General features: G+C 47.0%; 1 protein-coding gene across 2 annotated transcripts in view; it reads right to left on the bottom strand.

The window, feature by feature from the left end:
• LOC144818148 (uncharacterized) overlaps positions 1 to 11,938 on the bottom strand; it is a 138,661-nt gene extending 126,723 nt beyond the window's left edge. Inside the window, exon 1 of one of the 2 annotated variants that reach the window (XR_013607053.1) lies at positions 11,820 to 11,920. Coding sequence is in view for 1 of the 2 variants with exons in the window: in XM_078675261.1 (XP_078531387.1) it covers positions 11,820 to 11,882 (63 nt within the window). In the remaining variant the exon portion in view is untranslated. Of the gene's footprint in view, positions 1 to 11,819 lie in introns of both variants that reach the window. The other variant, XM_078675261.1, reaches the window with a different exon arrangement.
• Between the last annotated feature and the right edge of the window lie 277 nt (positions 11,939 to 12,215).

Genomic DNA, 12,215 nt, shown 5'->3' with positions numbered 1-12,215 from the left:
CTGTTACAATGTGTCTAGCAGCAAGCTTCCTTCACGTGCACAGAACAGGTGCATGCTTTCTGGCAGGGCACAAGTCCTAAAAAAAGAAGTGGGGGGACTCTCCAAGGTAGGCGTGGTCACAGGAAGTGACATCACGACAGGAAGTGACATCACGACAGGAAGTGACATCACAACAGGAAGTGGCATCACAGCAGGAAGTGACATCACATGTAAGGCAGATCTATCATTTGCATATAATGCAAGATTTAACAATTGAAGCTGCTTGGTACTTAAGCCTGTGACTTAAGGTCCCTGCATGGAGGAATTAGCAGCCCAAATGTGGATGAAGTTTGGCGAAGGTGACATGAACACATTTTCAAAACGCTACAGGAAAGTTTGACTGCAAGATTTAGTATACATTACAGGTTCCCAGAGAGGCTGCTTCCCACACTCGACAATGACTATTACACACAGTAGGGCTCCATATTCACGTTATTCTATTGATGAGTGTTATATGTTATCTCCCCACCTATTGTAAACTAGCGACTCTGTATTAAATAGTTTTGTCCCAGCTGCCTCTCTCTAGCTGTGGCTATATTTATTTATTTTATTTAAAAAGTTTTATATAGCGCGAACTTGATCCCGAAGGATATCAGAACGCTTTACAATTTGCAGCAAAGGTAACAAATCAGAACATTAGTCTAACATTGGGAATCTTGGCTGAAGACAATGGAGCTGCCGGGGCATTAGCTTGGGTCAATGCCTAAATTTTAGATATATTAACTGGCCATTATATTTATTTTAGCAGATTTATTTATTTCTATTTATTTTAGGAAATGTATTTAGTTTTGGTATATTTTAGTTTGACTTATTTGCCTTAATTTACTTCAGTGCAACAAAATATAAACATTGCTTTACTTTGTATTAATACTGTTTATTTTTGTGATAGTTCCTAAAAAAAGGGCCGATTATGACTCATGCGGGGAGAACGCTAGGAATTCGCCGCCACTGCCGAGAGTCACAATCACTTACCTGACTTCACCGAGGTGGGCAGAAGCCATTGTCCACGCCGCCGCCACCGCCAAGAGTCAGGGGACCATCGACTCCGCGCCGCCGCTCCGGGAGACTCCAACTCCCGGCAGGCACCGCGGCGGCGCGTCCGAGTGACGCGGCAGCGCTCAGAGAGCGCCAACAGAGGCTTTGAAAAGGAGGAGTACCCCGGCAGAGCGGGGGAGAACGCTAGGAATTCGCCGCCACTGCCGAGAGTCACAATCACTTACCTGACTTCACCGAGGTGGGCAGAAGCCATTGTCCACGCCGCCGCCACCGCCAAGAGTCAGGGGACCATCGACTCCGCGCCGCCGCTCCGGGAGACTCCAACTCCCGGCAGGCACCGCGGCGGCGCGTCCGAGTGACGCGGCAGCGCTCAGAGAGCGCCAACAGAGGCTTTGAAAAGGAGGAGTACCCCGGCAGAGCGGGGGAGAACGCTAGGAATTCGCCGCCACTGCCGAGAGTCACAATCACTTACCTGACTTCACCGAGGTGGGCAGAAGCCATTGTCCACGCCGCCGCCACCGCCAAGAGTCAGGGGACCATCGACTCCGCGCCGCCGCTCCGGGAGACTCCAACTCCCGGCAGGCACCGCGGCGGCGCGTCCGAGTGACGCGGCAGCGCTCAGAGAGCGCCAACAGAGGCTTTGAAAAGGAGGAGTACCCCGGCAGAGCGGGGGAGAACGCTAGGAATTCGCCGCCACTGCCGAGAGTCACAATCACTTACCTGACTTCACCGAGGTGGGCAGAAGCCATTGTCCACGCCGCCGCCACCGCCAAGAGTCAGGGGACCATCGACTCCGCGCCGCCGCTCCGGGAGACTCCAACTCCCGGCAGGCACCGCGGCGGCGCGTCCGAGTGACGCGGCAGCGCTCAGAGAGCGCCAACAGAGGCTTTGAAAAGGAGGAGTACCCCCGCGTCGCGGGACGCGAGCGGGACGCCCGGGGCTAAGCCCGGGCAAAGGGCGGGCCCTCTACGGCCCTCATCGGCAGGAGGAGGCAGGGGCAGGGCCAGAATCCCTGTCAGAGGTACAAGAGGCAATCAACGGTCCAAGTAAGACTGTATTGTTTTTTATAGTCCCACGTATTTTTATATTTTTATTTTAGTTGCCTAGGCTCTGCACAACATTAACCACAATGTCGAAAAAGAACCAAGGCCTACAAGCTAATAATATCAAGAACTATTTGGTTCAGACTGTGGAAAAAATCAACTCCCATAGGAGAGAATCATTGGGTCTTAGTCAGTCACCTGACTTACGTTGTCTATCCCCCTCCCTAATCTCATTACCGGATGATATAGTCTCATTACAGACCCTCCCTGATGCAAGTTATATGTGTCCGAAACCATTGGAATCCGGTCCTATGACCTGTAACGTACTATCTGGACCTGGCTCTGAGGTTCTCTTAGTGGACCTTGGGAATCAAGTGGTCAGCGATGAGGACCAGGAAATTCCTGCATCCCCTACTGATGATGACACCTCTATCACTGAACTTCCCTCCTGTTCGGATTCCGGAAAAAATAAAAATCCACCTAGGCGAGGTGGTCTGAGATCTGGGACTAGGAGGAAGAGGGTCAATACCCCTAAAGTCCCCCCTAAGGAGACTCGTGGGGGGCGTGCAAAGTCTACCAATATCATTGATGAGGACTTATTCGATAGACTCATTGAGTTAATTGATGTGAAAATTAAAACCATCGTCAAGCCTTTGCTTTCAAAAATTGATAAACTTCAATCCGAGATTAAAAAATTGGGAGGGCAGATGAACAAATTAACTGAGGGGGTTGACTGTGTTAAGATAGCTGTGGTAAATATGGGCAAGAGTAGAAGTCAGGATGATGATCAAGAGAGGGTGATTCCTGTTGAGGCCCTTAGTAATTCACCATCCCAGCTTTCTGACCAACCTTTAGGTAGTTTAGGTACTAGTAGAGGAGAGGGCTCCTTAACGGTTGAGATACCCCCTGCTCAAGACCAGCCAACTGATCCACTTCAATTTATAGTTGAAGCCTCCCCGGTCGTCCTAGTTCTGGCGAATGTTCCACCACTAGAAGCTGGTACTGAGGAACTTCCATCGTCCCTGTCTAATAAAGCCCTACAGTGGCTAACAACAAACATGAGATTAGCTCCAGGGGGAGGGCGGCAGCTGGCCCAGGAAATTAAAACAGCCAAAAGGGTCTCATGGCTGGGCAATCGCCCCAAAAAATTTAAGGGGGATTGCGTAGCAGTAAGTTTTACTCACACAGGGGTGTTACCCAACATCCTAATTAACTTACTCCCACCACAACGCAGGCAGGGTTCTGTTGTACCATTGACACTTAAATTTTTTTATGGGGAACAACAGAATGTCACATACCCTAAAACACCAGCTTTTGCCTGGGATTCCAACCTCGATACACATCAGAGATGGGGTTTTGAACAAACTCGTAATACAGTGAATCATCCTGTACCCCAAGGGTTTCAGAATCCTTTTGCTCAACCCCTCCCACTATCCAATCGCTTTGCACCCCTTTCATTTTTAGACCATAATGATTGACTTCAGCCAGAACAACTCGTAAAGCCTAGGCTTAACGTGCCTGTTTTTAGTATCCTTACCTGGAACATTGCTGGCATTAAGACAAAGGCAGATAATGCAACCTGGTTAGATTTCATATCCACGTATGACGTTATCGCCTTGCAGGAAACCTGGGACACTAGTAACACCTTTTCTCTTGATGGCTTCAGCTACTTTAGTATCCCTGCCGTGGCTAGTTCAGCGGGAAGGGCTAAGGGGGGCTTGATTAGCCTGTTTAAACTTGATATCAAGGGATGTTTTAAGGTATTAGCCTCAGGTTCAGAACATTGCCTTATCGTTGAATTGTCTCATAATGAGTCTCCTAACATTCTGTTTATTAATTTTTATAACCCCAATGCTGCCGATTGTACGTCATATAGTCTCGGTAGATTGGATGATTTCCTGTCAGTCTATAGTGTGGATGTTAACGTATTTGAAATTATTTTTTTAGGGGATTTTAATATTCATCCGTGCTTATTATCATGTGTTTGTGATGACGTTGAATCCCCCCCGAACAGCGCAATGGTTCATCTGGCGCATAACAAGCAGGGGGAATGTCTAGAAACCTTTCTTGCTAGATGGAACCTCTATGAATCTAGTTGTGGGGAGGAGGATAGGGCCCCTACCTTTAAGGGCTCAGACAATGGCTCTATCATTGATTATATTTTTATTTCTGCATGTTTTTTATCTAAAGTTTTTATGTATAGAACTGTGATATCTGTTTTTAGCGACCACAACCCAGTTTCTCTGGATATAGGAGAGGGTGGATTATTAGGACGCATCCATGGTTCAACCTTTATGGATGGACCAATTAAAGTTAAGGACCAAAGACGCAGACTCAAATGGGACAGTATTACCCCAGAACCATTCATTCAGGAACTTTTGTTAGACTCTGAGGAAGAGGTTGGGGTCTGCTTATCGAATGATGCTAATGATGGGGATGTCATTCTAGCATTTACCAGTATATGTTGTAAGATAAGTGGTAGGCTCTCTGTGATCAGCAAGATTAAGACGAAACCTCCTAAAAGATGGTTTGATCACAGTTGTTCCCTAGCACACTCTGTGCTCCTTAACGCCCTCAAATCCGATCCAAAGGATCGTGACCTTATTAGGACTAGCAGGGCTTTATATAAAAAAGCTATTGCAGCCAGAAAGAAAGAGCTTAAAGATGAAGCTTGGGCGCAACTTACAGATTCAGCCATATTAAAAAATAGTGGGGAGTTCTGGAGAATTGTTAATCAACCCCTTCTCACAGGTGAGGATAACTCCCCTCTGGAAGCAAACATTCCAGATCAGGACTGGATCCAACACTTCAGAGAGATATACTCAGGCAAGTCTTTAGCTAAGAATAGTGCTTATGAAGAGTTTACTATCACACTGGGTAACCACCTGCACTTTGAAGTTGAGGAGATTTTAGATGCCATTAGTCGAACTTTGACAAAAAAGGCACCGGGACCGGATGGTGTTCCGGCCGATGCTTTTAAATGTTTCCCCAACTTCTGGTCAAGATTGCTTTGCAGGGTTTTTAATGCCTTAAACCGCGACAACATCCCGAAGTCCTGGAAAACTTCAACTATTATTCCGGTTTTTAAAAAAGGCAATAGGCAGGACCCTGTGTGCTATAGGCCCATTTCACTGATAGACTCCTCAGTTAAAATCTTGGGGAGAGTTCTATTAGCAAAACTGAATACATGGGCCACCGAGAATAATATCTTGAGCAATGTGCAATACGGGTTTAGACCCAAGAGAAGCACCCTGGACCAGTGCCTCAATCTCCACTTACTGATTGAGAAATACACCAGAGCTAAGGATGGGTCCATGTACCTAGGGTTCATGGACCTTTCCTCTGCATTTGATATGGTCAATAGATCTAAGCTCTGGGGTAAACTGGTCGAGATGGGTCTGGACAGATCTATAGTTAGCTTACTGTCCGACCTGCATTCTGGCCTGTCTGCTAAAGTTAGAGTCTCTACTGATGGAAGATGTACTGAAGTGTTTGCTTCGGAAAGAGGTGTCCGTCAGGGATGCATCTTGGCACCTTTATTGTTCACGCTGTATGTGAATGCTTTAGAGCCCGCCCTAAGAGGGGTCACCTGCGATATTCCACGTGCGGGGGGACAGGGTATCCCAGTTCTCCTGTACGCGGATGACGCGGTGCTTCTGGCACGAACAGGAGTGGGGCTACAACGGTTGCTGGATGCTTTTGAATCCTTTATGGGTTCCTTAGACCTGAAAATCAACGCAAAAAAATCCCAGATTATGCTTATGGGTTTGGCCTCAAGGAAATCCGCCCATAAAACCTTTCTTTGCGGAAGGGAAAAACTTGTTCGGGTTACTACTTTCCCCTATCTAGGGATCACTTTTGACGACAAAGGTAGTTGGGGCCCTCATGTAAAAAGTAGAGTAGCAATATTGGCTAGAACTTCCTCTGCTCTTCATGGTTTCTCAAAAAGACTAGGGGGAAGGCCTTTTGAAGCTATTAGTAAAATATACAAAGCCAAATGTATTTCTGTAGCTTCATATGGGAGCTCCCTTTGGGGGCATAAAAGAGTTGACCCCATACAGACCGCGGAAAATAGATTTTTCAGATTAGTTTTGGGCGTCCCGCAGTCAACCCCATCCTATACTGTCCACCAGGAAATAGGAGAAGGCTTCATTAGCGATATGGTTAGAACAGCCCCATTAATCGCATGGCTCAAGCTGTGGCTTAATCCTGAAATTTCCCTAAACCATTCCATAATAAGGGACTGCTTGACCCTGGATAAGGTACATAAGATTGGATGGTTAAAGTACATTAAGGACAGTTTTTGCAGGTTGGGGAGGCCTGAACTATATACAGCCATTGACTCTATAACACCTAATGATGTTGTATTCACCAAGGCTGCCATGAAAGATCTTCTTTCCTTGGAGAGGGAGGAAACCGAGCTACGGAAACCCTGTGTTAGGGCCAGCCTTTTGCTGGCTATACCTAGTGGTCCTGACAACTACCTTAATGTGGTGACTAACTCTTATCACAGGTTCATTTTAACTCGTTTTAGATTTAACCTAATTCATTTTAACTTGGGTTTTTATTCTGAGTGGAGTACCCCGGAAAAGGCCCCGCCATGTTCATGTGATCTTTTTTCAGATCAGAGCACAATGCACTTTATAATGTTTTGTAGCCATTATAACGATGTCCGGAGACAGTTTCTCGTTCCTATACTTAAGGAAGCGGGATTCATTCTGGTCCGACCTGCCCTTATTTATCTACAGATGTTGCAAACTCCCAGGATTATGTTTTTTGTGGCAAATTTCCTGGTAAGAGCAATAAGAAGCAGGAATACCAGACTCAAGAGTGCAGACTTGCCTATTAATTAGTCGGGCTGATGGCAACTTCAGGTTAATGAATTTTAGATTAAATTGTGTATCTTAGTAGATCAATCATACGGGGATTATTCCTTGGGATACTGCACTTTATCATGTACTTTACTATTAATGTACTTTTACACTACGCAATTGCAAAGTCCTAATGAAATGTACATGGTACACTGCTTTTTATCTGAAATGCTCTTTTTTAAAGTTTTAATAGTTTTTTAATTGTTTTTAATCTGCTTCTTTTTACTTATGTTATCTGTTGTTTTTTGTGCCATTGTCTTTGTATGATATTAAGTTATCGCAATAAAGAACTCTGACTGACTGACTGACTCATGCATTGTAATGTTTGTTTCCCCCTTTACAGAGACTACTTACTATAAAATCGGGGTGGGCCTAGCTCATGATGTCATTTTGTGGGGACCCCTTGAAGAAAGCGGGCAGAACCTTTGCAAAACTTTGTGCCCCCCTATCCAGTAGTGCAATTATCCAAACACTGACAGGATTGAGCCTAAATTAAAAATATACTGACATACGTAATGCCAAGTCAGACGTCATCATGGAGTCATGTTTAAATGAACAATCCAGCACCATCCTACACCTCCCCATTCCACAAAATTATACAATTCAGACCAACAACACAAACTAGAAGGGGGCGTTGCTGTCATCATTAAACATTCCATGTGGAAACAGCGACACACGGAAGAACACACAAGGGTACACCATCATACTACTTACATTTTGTAGCCTGGTGTCAATTGTTCAATGCAGGGCGTAATTTGTGCCAGTGCTTAGCGCCGGCACTTAATTGGCAGGGCCGGGTCTAGTGGGACTCTGATTCTACACGCACAAGGCGCACAGTGCATGTAAAATGTTTTCATTTAACTTACAGCACACTTGCTAGTACTAATACTTAATTAACTCCTCAAGTCTCGTGCAGCCGCATCGCATTGTGTTTAGTTTTTCACATCTCAGTTTACCCTTAATTGTTCACGATCACTTGAATAATGAAATATTCTGAGTGGGAGAGCTCTTTGGCAGCACTCTGCCAGGTTTCTCTCTCGTCACTCTCATGCTGCTGTGTTAAAGAGCCTTGGTTCTACCGCACAAAGAATTAGGGTGACCAACTGGCATTGGTGCAAATTCAGGACGGTGAGTGTAAAAATTCAGGACAAAGGGTCAAAATTCAGGACACAAATTCAGGACAGGAGGTCAAAATTCAGGACAAAACTTTAGGACAATAGGTACGTTTTACAGACACATCAGAGGTTGTGCAATGGTATATAAGTAAGCCCAGCCATTTCCAAAAGTATTCAACCATTTGCAAACCTATCCATCATGTATCCTTCCATCTATCATTTCACTCATCCATCCCTTCATCCATCCCCTCATCCATCCTTTCACTCATCCTCCATTATCCATCCACCCTTTCACCCTATCCATCTGTACACTTATCCATCCACTCTTCATCCCATCCATCCATTCACTCATCCATTCAGCCATTTACCCTCTCACCAATCCAGCCATCCTTTCACTTACTAATCCTTCCACCCATCCACTCTTTTAGTCATCCATCCATCCTCCCTTTCTCTCTCCATCGACCCTTTCACTTAGCCTTCCTTCCTTCCATCCATCCATCCACCCATCCATCCATCCATCTACTCATCCACTCATGAATCCATCCATTGCCCCTATCACTCATCCATCTATCATTTCACTCCTTCACACATCTATTCATCCTTTTGTCCATCTACTCTCCCTTTCACTCACTCATCCATACTTACACCCACCCTTTCACTCATATGTCCATTCATTCACCCTTGCACTTATCAATCCATCCATCCATCATTTCACACATCCACCTACCCCCCATCACCCACCCACCATCCACACACCCACTCATCCATCCTTTCACCCACCCACCATCCAATCCACTGATCCATCCTTTCACCCATCCACCATCCACCCACCCACTCATCCATCCATCCTTTCACCCACCCACTCATCATCCATCCATCCATCCTTTCACCCACCCACTCATCATCCATCCATCCTTTCACCCACCCACGTATCCATCCATCCATCCCTTCACCCACTCTCCATCCATCCATCCTTTCACCCACCCATCCATCCATCCCTTCACCCACTCTCCATCCATCCTTTCACACACCCATCATCCATCCATCCATCCGTCCTTCCCCTCATCATCCATCCATCCATCCCCTCATCATCCATCCATCCTTCCCCTCATCATCCGTCCATCCTTTTCCCTCATCATCCATCCATCCTTTTCCCTCATCATCCATCCATCCTTTTCCCTCATCATCCATCCTTCCCCTCACCATCCATCCATCCTTTTCCCTCATCATCTATCCATCCATCCATCTGTCCTTCCCCCTCATCATCCATCCATCCTTCCCCTCATCATCCATCCATCCTTTTCCCTCATCACCCATCCATCCTTTTCCCTCATCATCCATCCTTCCCCTCACCATCCATCCATCCTTTTCCCTCATCATCTATCCATCCATCCATCTGTCCTTCCCCCTCATCATCCATCCATCCTTCCCCTCATCATCCATCCATCCTTTTCCCTCATCACCCATCCATCCTTTCCCCTCATCATCCATCCATCCATCCATCCTTCCCCTCATCATCCATCCATCCTTCCCCTCATCATCCATCCATCCTTCCCCTCATCATCCATCCATCCATCCTTTCACCCACCCCCTCATCATCCATCCATTCCCTCATCATCAATCCATCCATCCCCTCATCATCCATCCATCCACCCTTCCCCTCATCATCCATCCTTTCACCCACCCCATCATCCATCCATCCTTCCCATCATCCATCCATATATCCATCCTTCCCCTCATCATCCATCCATCCATCCATCCATCCTTCCCCTCATCATCCATCCTTTCCCGTCATCCATCCATCCTTCCCCTCATCCATCCATCCTTCCCCTCATCCATCCTTCCTTTCATCCATCCTTCCCCTCACCCATCCATCCATCCTTCCCCTCATCATCCATCCTTTCCCGTCATCCATCCATCCATCCCCTCATCCATCCTTCCTGTCATCCATCCATCCTTTCCCCTCACCCATCCTTCCATCCCATCCATTTATCCTGCCCTTCATCCATCCATCCTTCCCCTTACCCATCCATCCATCCCATCCATTTATCCTGCCCCTCATCCATCCATCCTTCCCCTCCATCCATCCATCCATCTCCTCATCCATCATCCTTCCCCTCACCCATCCATCCCATCCATTTATCCTGCCCCTCATCCATCCATCCTTCATCCTTCCCTTCATCCATCCTTCCTTTCATCCATCCTTCCCCTCACCCATCCACCCATCCCATCCATCTATCCTGCCCTCCATCCATCCATCCTTCCCCTCCATCCATCCATCCTTCCCCTCATCCATTTATCCTTCCCCTCATCCATTTATCCTTCCTCTCATCCATCCTTCCCCTCCATCCCTCATCCTTCCCCTCATCCATCTTTCCCCTCATCAATCATCCAGCTACCCTTCCACCCATACATCCAGCTATTTACATTTTCTCTCCATCCTTCCCCTCACTCATCAATCCATCTATCCTCTCTCATTATCCATTTATTCAATCTTTCATTCATCCATTCACCCTTTCACTAATTCATCCAGCCATTCACACATCCCTTCACTTACTCACTCGCCCACCTTTCCATATTAATTTTGAGCTGAGCCCTTTTGAGAAGAGGCCCATCAAGAACTTCACCCTCGCTGCAGGGGCCGTTCCAGGACTGGGACAGAAGCCACCCAGGGCGGAGACAGGATCCACCACAGGGGGGGACAAGAGCCATCACAGGCGGGGGTGGACTGGAGCCACAACATGCGGGACAGGAGCCATCACAGGCGGGGGTGGACTGGAGCCACCACATGGGGGACAGGAGCCATCACAGGCGGGGGTGGACTGGAGCCACAACATGGGGGGACAGGAGCAGGAGTCATCACAGGAGAGGGAAGGTGATCCACCAGGGTGGGCATGCAGTATTCTAGTATCATCTTGGGCTTCTCGCTCCCTCCTGCACAAGACAACGAGAAGACAGGCTCTATGTCCAAAATGCCACCCCCCACTGTGATATACAGTACTTACAGAAGATACTCTAAGAGAACTGATTGAACTGATTGTCCTCCATACTTTGTTCATCAGTGTGGGTGCGATTGTGCCATTTCTTTATTGTATTACATTATGCATGTTTGAAGAACCGAGGTTTGCTTACAAATTAGGGACAGTAATTAAGCTCGGTGAAGAGAAGCAGGTGCTGCCTCGGTGTAATCAGGGGTGTAATCTGGCCGAGTCTAGGATGTTTGGGGCCCTGGGTAGAAATGGAATGTGTGAGCCCCCCTCTAAATAGCAGATACAAGACGCATTCAGGGCTGTTTGCATGCGAATGGATGCCCTGCTCCTGAACCTGCAGCACCTCCCTCTGTCACCTTCACGCACCTCTTAACAGCTCATCAAGGGCTGGAGGTGTGAGGGCTGCCATCCCGCTGTGCCTCTACAGTGCTGCTGCTGCTGGGGGTCGGAGCTTTCATACAGCCTCGGAGTCAAGAAGGGAGGTGGGGGCAAGCTGTGCCCGGTTCAAATTACGGAAATGCTTTATTTACTTTGTGCGCGCCGCGCTCCCGTTTTTTTAATGGTGGACGCGGTTTTGATTTAGCAGGGTGGACGGCGTCCACCCTGAAAAACCCTCGGAAATAAGTGGGGGGATGCCGTCCACCCGCGTGGTACCCCGACTCGTGCCCTGCTTTCTGGACACATTTGTCAGGTATGGCACCAACGGCTGCGGTGGAAGGTTCACTCACACATAAGAGTTACAGTAATACGAGTCTGTAGACTTACCACACAAACACCAGGTGCAATATATACAGTTGCTTCTGTCACACGTAGAGGAGTCCTTGGCATGAGCAAGTAGCAGTACGTGGTTGTCGGAAACACAGAATAGATACAGCATTGATAGCATGGACGTTGATTCACCAATAAATATCAGGAGTAGCAGAAGTGATATCACATGCACTTTGCCCTTAGCATCACAGGAAGTGACATCATAAACGTTGACCCTGGTCTTTCCAGGAAGTAATGCCACATGAACCTTCTGGTACTGATATATACCAGTGGAATCTTACTCCTTTCTATTTATAGGACATGAAAGATTATGTGCTCGTCTGTTAATAATGAATATGAACTATGTTATCAGCTTACATTGTTCCTTATCGTCAACACATGTTGATTCGTGAT

This window comes from Lissotriton helveticus, chromosome 2_1, assembly GCF_964261635.1.
Source record: "Lissotriton helveticus chromosome 2_1, aLisHel1.1, whole genome shotgun sequence".
Taxonomy (NCBI): Eukaryota; Metazoa; Chordata; class Amphibia; order Caudata; family Salamandridae; genus Lissotriton; species Lissotriton helveticus.
The sequence above is the reverse complement of the archived record's forward strand: the minus strand, read 5'-3'. Positions and strand labels throughout refer to the sequence as shown.